Source organism: Macaca mulatta, chromosome 9 (assembly GCF_049350105.2).
Source record: "Macaca mulatta isolate MMU2019108-1 chromosome 9, T2T-MMU8v2.0, whole genome shotgun sequence".
Lineage (NCBI taxonomy): Eukaryota > Metazoa > Chordata > Mammalia > Primates > Cercopithecidae > Macaca > Macaca mulatta.
The window spans coordinates 16,652,376-16,665,135 of record NC_133414.1 but is presented as its reverse complement, the minus strand read 5'-3'; the positions used below and the strand labels follow the sequence as shown (position 1 = coordinate 16,665,135).

The window sequence follows — 12,760 nt, the reverse complement described above, 5'->3', positions numbered from 1 at the left end:
AGAGAAAAAATATTTTATATATACCTAGCAAGACCCCTCACCTCTGTATAAAATTTTAAATGCATATATATTTATTTATTCCTTTTTTTTTTTTTTTTTTTTTGAGATGGAGTTTCACACTTGTTTCCCAGGCTGGAGTGCAATGGCGCAATCTCGGCTCACAGCAACCTCCACCTTCCAGGTTCAAGAGATTCTCCTGCCTCAGCCTCCCGAGTAGCTGGGATTACAGGTATGCGCCACCACACCCAGCTAATTTTGTATCTTTAGTGGACACCAGGTTTCTCCATGTTGGTCAGGCTGGTCCCGAACTCCCGACCTCAGGTGATCTGCCGGCCTCAGCCTCCCAAAGTGTTGGGATTACAGGAGTGAGCCACTGCCCCCGGTCAATACATATTTACATATATACATTTTTTAAAAATTAAAGACATTACGTATATATTTTAGAGTTGGGGGGGTCTCTCTAGATAAATATGTATATTCTTTCTTTCCTCTCTCTTTCTTTCTTTCTTTCTTCTTTTTTAAGAAGGCATTCCAGGGGAGGCCTGTGCCCTGGGGAGACCTCTCTGGGTTTCCTGCAAAGACCCTCTTGAGAAAGAATAGAAGAGAGAGCCCAGAGCGAGGAGAAACTCATTTAAATTCTCTTCTCTTGGTCTTTCCATTTGCAGCCCGGGCAACCCGGCGCTCTAAGGAGCTCACAGCCCAGCCTCGCCCCCGCGCCCGCGACCAATGGGAGGCGGCCGGGCCGGGAGCGGGGCCAATGGCAGCGGCTGGCGGAGACGCGGCCCTTTAAGAAGCCGCGGGCGCCCTAGGGGGCAGAGCACCGGATAACAGCTGCAGCAGCAACGCGGCGGCGGCCACCATGGCCCTGCAGGTACCCGGGGCTTGGGGAGGCCACGCGGGAGGGGCGCTCCGCGAGGGGAGTGCTCAAGTGGGGCGCGCGGTGGGCGTGGCGCCCCGGGAGCGGTCGGCGGAGACCCAGGGGACACGCCCACTCCTTCCCCAGCGCCGCAGATGGCGGTGTAGACTGCACCTGTGCCTGCTGACGGCGAGCCGGGGCTCCCAGGGCAACCGTTCTGGACCCCAGGGGTCGGGTGAGCGACCGTGAGCGGAAAAGCAGGCAAGGCACGAGCACGGAGGAGCACGGAGCGGGCCTCCTCTCTCCGTCTCCGAGAGGGAGTCGAGATCACCGGGTCTCATCCCCCGCTCCCTCCCCTTCGCTCGTTGAGACCTCCAGGACCTCTCTTAGTGTCATACTGAGCAGAAGAGATCTGCGAGGCTCCGATTTAAAAATACTGTTTTTTTAATGTGAAAAAACATGTTTAAGGGTGGAAAACTTTGGAAAAGACAACAAACATAAACTAATAATTACTGATAATAATCCAATCATAATTCCTTCACCCAGGTGATAACCACTGCTAACATGCTAGGGTAATTCCTAGTATGTCCTAGTATGTTTTTTTCCATGTGTGTATGTGTGTGGCATTTATCTACACACATACCTATGATATTATTGTGTATATACAGTTTTATTCCTACACTTAACACAGTAATATGAGCATTTTCTCATTATTAAATATTCTCAAATGTAATTTTTTTTTCTTTTTTGAGACACAGTCTCACTCTGTTGCCCAGGCTGAGTTGCAGTTGGTGCTATCTCTGCTCACTGCAACCTCCACCTCCCAAGTGCAAGCGATTCTCGTGTCTCAGCCTCCACAGTAGCTGGGGTTACAGGTGCATGCCACCACGGCCGGCTAATTTTCGTGGTTTTTTTTTTTTTTTTTTTTTTTTTGAGATGGAGTCTCACTCTGTCACCCAGGCTGGAGGACAGTGGTGTAATCTCAGCCCACCGCAACCTCCGCCTCCCGAGTTCAAGCGATTCTCATATGTCAGCCTCCCGAATAGCTGGGATTACAGGCGTGCGCCGCCACTCCTGGCTATTTTTCTCCATTTTTAGTGGAGTTGGGGTTTCACTGTGTTGGCCAGACTGGTCTTCAACTCCTGACCTCAAGTGATCCACCCGCCTTGGGCACCCAAAGTGCTGGGATTTCAGGCATGAGCCACCACGCCCGGCCTCTAAAATGTAATCTTTTACACTCACAAAGTTTCATAGAACGTGGCTCACTTCTTTAACCATTTCAGTCAGGCAAGACGCTATCCTGGGTAAAGTTATAATACATACTCCAGGGCCATCTGGGTTCAAATTTGTGCCTCACTTCTACTTAGCCTGTGACATAGTTACCCTCTCCCTGCCTCAGTTTCTTTATCTAAAAATGGAGGAGAGATACATTAAATGAGTTATATAAAAAAAGCATTTAAAACAATGTCTGACATGTGGTAAAAGTCCAATAAGGATAAGCTTGTGGTGGAACATTTAGTTTGTTTGTTTTGAGACAGGCTCTCACTCTGTCACCCAGGCTGGAGTGCAATGCCGTGATCTCAGCTCAGGGCAGCCTTGAACTCCTGGGCTCAAGTAATCCTGCCACTTCAGCCTCCCAAGTAACTGGGACCACAGGCACCTGCCACCACACCTGGCTGTTTGTGTGTGTGTGTGTGTGAGAGAGAGAGAGAGGAGTTTCACTCTTGTTGCTGAGGCTGGAGTGCAATGTCATGATCTTAGCTCACCGCAACCTCCGCCTTCCGGGTTCAAGCGATTCTCTTGCCTCAGCCTCCCCGGAGTAACTGGGATTACAGGCATGCACCACCATGCCCGATTAATTTTGCATTTTTAGTAGAGACGGAATTTCTCCATGTTGGTAGGGTGGTCTCGAACTCCTGACCCCAGGTGATCTGCCGCCTCAGCCTCCCAAAATGCTGGGATTACAGGCGTGAGCTATTGTGCCTGACTCAAATATTCTTATGCATGACTTATGTGTTTATACTGAACTCTCCCCAAAATGATCAAAACGTTCTTCTAAAAGTTCCTGAAAGATCTGAAAGGTTCCTTTTTAGCTTAGTACTTTGGTTTTTTGTTGTTGTTTGCTTTTGAAATACTTGCAATGAGGAATTAAGAGTTTAGGGATGTCACAGGAAAGCAGTATGCTAAGGAGTATTAATATCGACCCATGATGTTATCTACTAACAATGCATTTGCATGTTAATATTGGAGGAAGGTAACTTTTTTTCCGATGTGATGTCTCGCTCTGTTGCCCAGGCTGGAGTGCAACGGCGTGATCTTGGCTCACTGCAACCTCCTCCTTACAGATTCAAGCAATTCTCCTGCCTCAGCCTCCTAGTAGCAGGGATTACAGGTGCCTGCCGCCACGGCCGGCTAATTTTTGTTTTATTAGTAGAGACAGGGTTTCACCATGTTGGCTAGACTGGTCTTGAACTCCTGACCTCAAGAGATCTACCTGCCTCAGCCTCCCAAAGTGCTGGGATTACAGATGTGAGCTACCACGCCCAGCTGAAAGTAACTTTTAAGAATGACAAGTAATACCTGGCTGACATATTGAAACCTCTTCTGTCTTTATTACCTCACTGGCATGTGCAGGGATCATATTGGTACTAGTGTTCTGCCAAGATGCTCATTGAGTGGAAATTAGAGGAAAGGTGACTAGTTCAGGGTCCCTAGACTGCTATTTATTTATACAAGAATAAGTAGACTGTCACTGGAGTAGCAAAACAAATGGAATTTCTAATTCAGCTATAGCCTCCTGATTTTATTTGAAAATTTACAATACGTTTCTGTCCTCACCAAAGCATTTAGGAGAGCTGATGTTTATCCTAAATGGACAAATTTCTTTCCTAGATGATGAAGCTAAAAAGCAGACTTCTTCCAGAAGATGTATCTTTTCAAATCTAGGGGACTGATGATTTTAACAATTGGCAAAAAAGACTAACCTCTTCCCCTAGCCCACATTTGTGTGACCTAAGAACCCTGCAGTTCCTTGAGTGTGAGAATTTTTTATCTTCTTAATTGGGTTGCGCGATGGGAAAGAATTGCTTGAGAAGACCTTGTCAACCCCCTATGTGGGATGACCATGTTCTTTGGCTGCAGAAAGTAAAGTCAGATGAGGTGAGTCACCCTCAGAGGCTGTCTTCAGTGAGGCTGAAATGTGAAAGGCAGTTTACACAGCAGCCCGCCTAATCAGCATGGAAGGATGCACCCAGGATGTACCCAGGGTGAGCGATGCTGGCGTAACTTCTACGCCAAACGTGGGGCGAGGGGGCCTTGTGTCAAAAGCATGAACAGGAAGGAGTCCAGGGAGTTGCAGTAGTAGCCTTAAGGCAGTTTGTCTTGCAGAATCTCAAGCTCGGGTGAGATCTCGGGGGAGACCATGCACAAAACATTCAACTAGGATGCTGAGGACCCCTCGCTCAGGAGAAGTCAGCCCAGCAGAGGCTGCAGTTCCTGCCAAAGGCAGCAACTCCAGCTCTGCAGCAGCGTAGGATACTGCAAAACTATGATGCCTTTCTCTCGGAATGAGGCAGGAGAATAGGGTCTGGAGGCAGAGAACCTAAGAACCTAAGGCCGATTCACACTGACTTCCTAGAACTAAATCAAAAGGAAAACCCCAACTTTCCACACCTATGTAATAAAAAGACCCGCGGCTGCTCCCTTTGCAACCTCCTCCCCATTCTCTGTGTAGCAGATGGAAAATCGAATGTATCTCTGATTGGTTGCTTTCTGCAACCAATCAGACATTCGCATAGGAATGTAACTTTGTAACTTCACTTCAGCCTCTGATTGGTTGCTTTCCCCAACCAATCAGACTGATCGTGAGCCAAGTTTTGATTTGCATAGAAGTGTAACCTTGTAACTTCACTTTAGCCTCTGATTGCAGGCTACTACTTCATTTACATAGGATGCACACCAAGTAACCAATGGGAAACCTCTAGAGGGTATTTAAGTGCAGAAAATTCTGTAACAGGGCTCTTGAGTCCCTGTACTCTGCCTGCTCCCACCCTGTGGAATGTACTTTCGCTTTCAATAAATCTCTGCTTTTGTTGCTTCTTTCTTTCCTTGCTTTGTGCCTTTTCTCCAATTTTTTGTTAAAAATGCCAAGAACTTGGGCACTGTCCACTGGTAACAAGAATGCTTTGGAATTCAATGTTCATAGCTCTATATTTAAAGCTGCATCTCACCTATGATAACTTTCTGATCCCCCTAAAGTCTGCTCACTCATTAACCATCCAACAAGGATGTTCTTAATAGACTCAGACCAGGCTCACGCCACCCGCCAGCAGTCCCTGAGGCCCTGTGGGTGCTGCCAAGGTGATTATTTATTGTTTATTTATTTACGAGTATTCATGCAACCCCACACAGCCTTTATGTTGAACTCCAGTAATTTCTGTCCACACTGCTGGGAGCAGCTTTCCCTGCCCCTCTGCACCCAACAAACGCAGACCTGAACCCCCCAGCACAATCACCATCTCATCTCAGGGACAGCTTTTTCCGTTCCGTACCTTCCCCTCTGCGCTACCTCCAGTGTTCCCAGAGCAACTGCTGCACCTTATTTGCAGCAAGTCCCATGTGACTGCCCTTGCCCTGTTCATTTCCTACCAGGCTATGAGCACCTTCAAGCACACTGCCTTGTGCCTGCCCATTTGCCTGGCAAAGGCCTGATCTATCGGAGGTGTTCAGTAAGTAGGTTTGTTAATTAGTATGAGCTGTGAGATGAGCTCTGGGAGGGCAGGGTCCATTGAATCAAATCAAGAATATTTTGCATTCTTGGCCGGGCATGGTGGCTCACGCCTGTAATCCCAGCACTTTGGGAAGTGGAGGTATGCAGATCACTTGAGTTCAGGAGTTCGAGACTAGCTTGGCCAACATAGCAAAACCCTGTCTTTATTAAAAATACAAAAAAATTAGCCAGGCATGTTGGCGCATGCCTGTAATCCTAGCGACTTGGGAGGCTGAGGTGGGAGGATTGCTTGAACCAGGAGGTGGAGGTTGCAGTGAGCCATGGTTGTGCCACTGTACTCTAGCTTGAGCAACAGAGCAAGACTCTATCTCAAAAAAAAAAAAAAAAAAAAAAAAAAATTATAAATCATCCTTAACCCTAGTGAGAGGTGACAACGTGCTAGTAGCCCTGGCTCTCGGCACCTCCTCGGCCTCCGCATCCACTCTGGCAGTGCTTGAGGAGCCCTTCAGCCTGCCACGGCACTGTGGGAGCCCCTCTCTGGGCTGTCCCAGGCTGGAGTCGGCTCCCTCTGCTTGCGGGGAACAGTGGAGGGAGAGGCACAGGCGGGAACCAAGGCTGTGAGGTGCTCACAGGCCAGCGGGAGTTCTGGTGGGCATGGGCGAGGGCTCAGCTGGCCCCACACTCCGAGCGGCTGGCACTGCCGGCCCCAGGCAATGAGGGGGTTAGCACTTGGGCCCGCAGCTGCAGAGGGTGTGCCAGGTTCCCCAGCAGTGCCAGCCCGCCAGCACTGCGCTCAAGTTGTCGCTGGGCCTCAGCTGCTGCCCCACGAGGCAGGGCTCGGGACCTGCAGCCCGCCATGCCTGAGCCTCCCCACGGCCATGGGCTCCTGCTGGGCCCGAGCCTCCTCGACGAGCACCGCCCCCTGCTCCACAGCGCCTGGTCCCATCCACCGCGCAAGGGCTGAGGAGTGCAGGCACGGCTCGGGACTGGCGAGCAGCTCCGCCTGCAGCCCCCATGGGGGATCCACTAGGTGAAGCCAACTGGGCTCTTGAGTCTGGTGGGGACTTGGAGAGCTTTTGTCTAGCTAGAGGATTGCAAATGCACCAATCAGCACCCTGTCAAAACGGTCCAATCAGCTCTCTGTAAAATAGGCCAATCAGCTCTCTGTAAACTGGACCAATCAGCAGGATGTGGGTGGGGCCAAATAAGGGAATAAAATCAGGCTGCCCGCGCTAGCCAGCAGCAACTTGCTTGGGTTCCTTTGTGTGCGGTGGCGTGGTTGTTCTTTCGCTCTTTGTAATAAATCTTGCTGTTGCTCACGCTTTGAGTTCATGCTGCCTTTATGAGCTGTAACACTCACCACGAAGGTCTGCTGAGGCCTTCACTTCTGAGGCCAGGGAGACCACGAACCCACCGGGAGGAATGAACAACTCCAGACGCACCGTCTTAAAAAGTTGTAACGCTCACGGCGAAGGTCTGCAGCTTCACTTCTGAAACCAGGGAGACCACGAACCCACCAGAAGCAAGAAACTCCAGACGCGTCCAAACATCAGAAGGAACATCTTTAAGAACTGTAACACTCACCGTGAGGGTCGACGGCTTTATTCTTGAAGTCAGCAAGACCAAGAGCCCACCAATTCTGGACACATTGGCACCTTCCCGCTGAGGCTGATACTCTTTTTGCGACTGAAGCTGCAACTCAGAGGATCTTTGTTTCTTGGATAGAGTCTCAGGGCAATGTGCCTCACAGCTAGAAGTCATACCTGAGTATCCTGGCCAAGGCCAATATTGTTTGTACTCCAGCCTATCATGGTTGGGATGGGAAAGGCCTGCTGCAGGAAGGCGCATCAGAAGAGCCCCTTAAGACAGGAATGTATTGCATTGGGGTGCCAGAACTAGACAGGCTGGACAGAGCGAATAATGCTGACCACTGCTCTAGAACTGGTTTCCCTACCTGCATAGGGAGAAAGAGTGGGGACCCCTGAAATGGCATGGGAAACTGTGTCAGGGCTTAGCTTTAATGTGCAGAGGGGTCTAGGACTTTCATTAGATCTTTTTTTATTTTTTATTTTTATTTTTTTGAGACAGAGTCTTACTCTGTCACCCAGGCTGGAGTGCAGTAGCAGGATCTTGGCTCACTGCAACCTCTGCTCCTGCGTTCCACCTATTCTCCTGCTTCAGTCTATCCTGAGTAGCTGGAATCGCAGGTGTGAGGCACCATGCCCAGCTATTTTTTTGTGCTTTTAGTAGAGACCAGGTTTCACCATTTTGGCCAGGCTGGTCTCGAACTTCTGAGCTTAAGTGATCCACCTACCTCAGCCTCCCAAAATACGGGGATTACAGACGTGAGCCACTGCACCCAGCCCTTATATGGGTTTTTTAAAAGGCTTAGAATTCTAATTAAGGTTTGGCACATCAAAAGGAGTCTAGTTGCTGTCATTGCAAAATAACATGAGACGTTACAGCAAACAGAACACCTGAGATGGCCTATAAACCTGCAGAGGAAGGTCCTACACCCCTTCTGAATAGCCTTGCCCTGTAGCGACTCTGGCCACTCAGCATTTCAATTTTGTTCTTATTATAAACACAGTCCACGCACTTTATAGAAAATTTGCAGAGTACAAAAATATTTTAAAACTACATAACTTGCCAATAATCAGAGGCAATTACTGTTTACATATTTTTAGTATATATCTTTCTAGTTTTTATTTTTTCTATACAACTTACCAAGCTAAGTGTATAAAAAGAATTTGCTTTCTTTGCTAAAACATAAACTAAAAGTGTTTCTTATGTCTTGCTTTATTGCAAGTACTTTTTTTTTTCCCCCGACATTCTTGCTCTGTCGCCAAGGCTGGAGTGTAGTGGCATGATCTTGGCTCACTGAAACCTCCACCTCCTGGGTTCAAGTGATTCTCCTGCCTCAGCCTTCCAAGTAGCTGGGATTACAGGCATGTGCCACTACGCCCAGCTAATTTTGTATTTTTAGTAGAGACAGGTTTCTCTATGTTGGTCAGGCTGGTCTCAAACTCCCAACCCCAGGTGATCCACCTGCGTTGGCCTCCCAAAGTGCTGGGATTACAGGCGTGAGCCACTGCTCCCAGCCTGGTCACACAGCACTTAAGTGATGGAGTTGGGATTCCAACCAAGGCAGACTGGCTCCAGAGCCATGTTCTTAACCATGGCATTAGTATAAAGCGGCCAAGAGTTTCTTAGGAAGACACTCAGAAGACAAGGCGCCCCTTATTCCATGTCCCCGTGCTTCTCAGTCCCCTGTGTGGAACTGGGTAGGAGGATGGGCCAGGTTCAAGGTTATTTAGGCTGAAGACCCTGATCTCCAACTTACAGGTGATTTTGTTCACAAAACAACTGTTCTGCATGTACTACTGTTCCTGGACCAAACTGAGAGCCGCGCTGCTTATTCTCTCAGCTCAATAATGAGATGCAGATAAACTGAGAAAGGAGAGAGTTGGTTTCTGTATCTGGGTACAAGGAGAAAGCCTGGAAATGATTGCCAAGCCAACTCAAAATTACAGAGGTTTCTAGAGCTTTATATGCCTTCTAAGTTATATGTCTGCATGTAAGTGTGCATTCATCTAAAGCCTTAAGTGACTAACTTCTAATCTATAACTAAGGGCTGAGTCCTGAAGACCCTCCTCTGGAGCCTCAGCAAATGTCCTTAATCTAGATGGATCCAGGTGCTGGAGTGATTACCCTCGTTTCCTGCTAAATCATGGAGGTTTGGGGAATTCCTTCAGATCCCAGTAAAACTTGTTTGTGGAGGTCTGGGGATTTTCTTCAGACCCCCATAAAACCTGTTTAATCCTAAATGGGTCCTGTTAAGAATTCCTTCATTATGTTGTTATGCCTCAAGCCCCAGGAAGAGCCTGGGCAAAACTCTTGGTGGGCTTTTGTTGGAGTCTTCATATGAGGGCGCTGGCTCTTTCCGTTTTTAATATTTAATGTAACCACTCAGTGCTGACACGGTTGTTATGGCGGCCTGCCTATTCAGCCGTCAGGGGGACCTGGCCACAGTACTGCCTGTCTTTGGGGCCGGAAGGAAACTTGAGCCAGTCACTCTGCTGAGCCCACAGGGTACTGAGGTTACACTGGGGCTATCCACTTTCTCTCCTAGGCCTTTGGATCCAAAGGGAGCTCTGGCATCAGAGAAGAAGTGTGGGGGGCGGGGGCCAGCTAGCATACATCCTTGAACTTCCCCTGTTTGACAGCCAGCCTACGGACAATTCCTGCTTATCCTGAGTTTTAAAAAATAACATAAGACACAGTTTAATTTAAAAATCTATAAAGGAAAATAATCACGAAGCCCTTCATAGAGTATAAACTAAGAGGTTAGAAAGAGAAAGGGATAAAGCATCTGGGAACCCTCAGACTCCAGAGTACACTGGACTTCCTTGTCTATTTCAGCTACTGGCTGAACCCTGGGCCAGCCTGAGGGTCTTGCGGGGTTTGGGAGGTCCCCATTTTCAGAGTTAACTTGGGACAAGCCTTACTACTAAAGTCCTTTCTTTTTTTTTTTTTTTTGGAGACAGAGTCTCACTTTGTTGCCCAGGCTAGAGTGCAGTGGCGTTATCTTAGCTCACTGCAAGCTCCGCCTCCCAGGTTCAAGCAATTCTTATGCCACAGCCTCCTGAGCAGCTGGGATTACGGGTGTGCGCCACCATGCCCAGCTAAGTTTTGTATTTTTAGTAGAGACAGGGATTTGCTATGTTGGTTGGGCTGGTCTCGAACTCCTGACCTCAAGTGGTCCCCTGCCTCGGCCTCCCAGAGTGCTGGGATTATAGGCATGAGCCACCATGCCAGGCTTAAGTACATTGTATATAGCGTTTCCAGGAAGTCTAAAAACATACTACTCAAGTATACTGGTATACAGTTTTCCCTAATCAGCTCTAAATTGGCTAAGCAACTCCTCTTTTCTAGAAATCATTTGCAATAAATCTTATAATTTAGGTCTAGTGTGAAAAGGAATCTGTACAAGCAACTCAACCAGATCAGGAATATTGATTACCCTCAGAAGCTGACTAGGTCTAAATAATGCTAATATTAAAGAATGTAGGCATGAGGGCACTGGAAGAGAAACACCCCAGACGATGGTATTAACCGGTAGCAAAGCCCCTGCATGTAGTAAAGTAGGACTGAGGCAGAAGAGGGAGGACGCATCTGTGAGGTCATTGAGAAAACTCCATTGAGTATCAATAATGCCAAAAAAAAAAAAGCAGCCAGGCATGGTGGCTCACACCTGTAATCCCAGCACTTCGGGAGGCCCAGGTGGGTGGATCATGAGGTCAGGAGTTCAAGACCAGCTTGGCCAGTATGGTGAAACCCCGTCTCTACTAAAAATATAAAAATTAGCCACGCATGGTGGCAGGTGCCTGTAATCCCAGCTACTCGGGAGGCTGAGGCAGGAGAATCACTTGAACCCGGGAGGCAAATGTTGCAGTGAGCCGAGAGTTTGCCATGGCACTCCAGCCTGGGCAACAGAGTGAGACTCCATCTCAAAAAAAAAAAAAAAAAAAAGAAAAAGCAAACTCACCAGGTGTGCTGTGGCTCACGCCTGTAGTCCCAGCACTTTGGGAGGCCGAGGTGGGCAGATCACTTGAGGTCAGGAGTTCAAGACAAGCCTGGTCAACATGACAAAACCCCATCTCTACAAAAATACAAAAATTAGCTGAGCTTGGTGGTGCACACCTGTAGTCCCAGCTACTTGGGAGGCTGAGGTGGGAGAATGGCTTGAGCCCCAGAGTAGATGTTGCAGTGAGTGGAGACGGTGCCAATGTACTGCACTCCAGCCTGGGCGAGAGAGCTAGACCTTGGCTTGAAAAATAATAATAATAAAATAAAAAAATAAAAGGAGGGTAAACGGAACATTTTCCGTATTAAGAATTTTCTGTAGTTCTTCATATGAGGTAAGTCCCAGGAGAGGTGAACTCCTAGGAATTCAAGTAAATTAAGATCATTCTGATAGAACCAGAGCAGCAGAAGTTCATTTCTGTTTGAAACCTTCCTCTTCCTGCTCTTCGAGTTCCTATTCCTTGGTGGTAAAATGCTCCTTTTTTTTTTCCCTTTAGGCTGATTTTGACAGGGCTGCAGAAGATGTGAGGAAGCTGAAAGCAAGACCAGATGATGGAGAACTGAAAGAACTCTATGGGCTTTACAAACAAGCGATAATTGGAGACATTAATATTGGTATTACATATTATTAATATTAATATATTAATGTTACAATTAATATATTATAATTATATAATATAGTATATCATTACTTAAAATATAATATACTCTGTTTGAACAACGTGTATAGAAGTGCACAGTAAAATGTTAACTTGCAAACGCATCTCTCCTTCTCTTGCCAGAGTGTCCAGGAATGCTAGATTTAAAAGGCAAAGCCAAATGGGAGGCATGGAACCTCAAAAAAGGTTTTTTAGTCTTTCACAAGTTTATGGCAAACTTTCTTAATTTCCCCATGCACCAATCAGGGAGATAACCTGTTTGTATCTTTCTAGGGTTGTCGACAGAAGATGCGATGAGTGCCTATATTTCTAAAGCAAAGGAGCTGATAGAAAAATATGGAATTTAGAATACAGCATACAAGGAATATTTGCTTTTGAAGCCTTCCTAATGCTATCATGACCTAACATTTAGAGGGAGAGCCACACTGCTAACTTGATGTATCATGTAGATTTTTGCTATTAGCATGAATTGTAATACTTAGGAGCATACTGAAACTACATAGTTTACTCAATTGTACTTGCTTAAACCAGGTGTCTTTAAAGTTCTTTTTAAGAAAATATGGTACATATACACCATGGAATACTATGCAGCCATGAAAAAGGATGAGTTCCTGTCCTTTGCGGGGACATGGATGAAGCTGGAAACCATCATTCTCAGCAAACTATCACAAGATCAGAAAACCAAGCATGTTCTCACTCATAAGTGGGAGTTGAACAGTGAGATCACATGGACACAGGGAGGGGAACATCACACACCGGGGCCTATCGGGGGTGGGGGGCTAGGGGAGGGATAACATTAGGAGAAATACCTAATGTAGGTGACCGGTTGATGGGTACAGCAAGCTACCAGGGCACGTGTATACCTCTGTTACAAAACTGCACGTTCTGCACATGTAACCCAGAACTTAAGGTATTTAAAATTAAAAAAAG

General features: G+C 47.2%; 1 protein-coding gene across 1 annotated transcript; it reads left to right on the top strand.

Annotated features, from left to right (window-relative positions):
- Positions 1–820: 820 nt before the first annotated feature.
- On the top strand, positions 821–12,424 carry ACBD7 (acyl-CoA binding domain containing 7). The gene is given in 4 exon segments (NM_001258175.1): positions 821–871; positions 11,669–11,786; positions 11,954–12,016; positions 12,104–12,424. Coding segments are annotated over 4 exon segments (267 nt in total). The 5' UTR covers positions 821–859; the 3' UTR covers positions 12,178–12,424.
- The last annotated feature ends 336 nt before the right edge of the window (positions 12,425–12,760 follow it).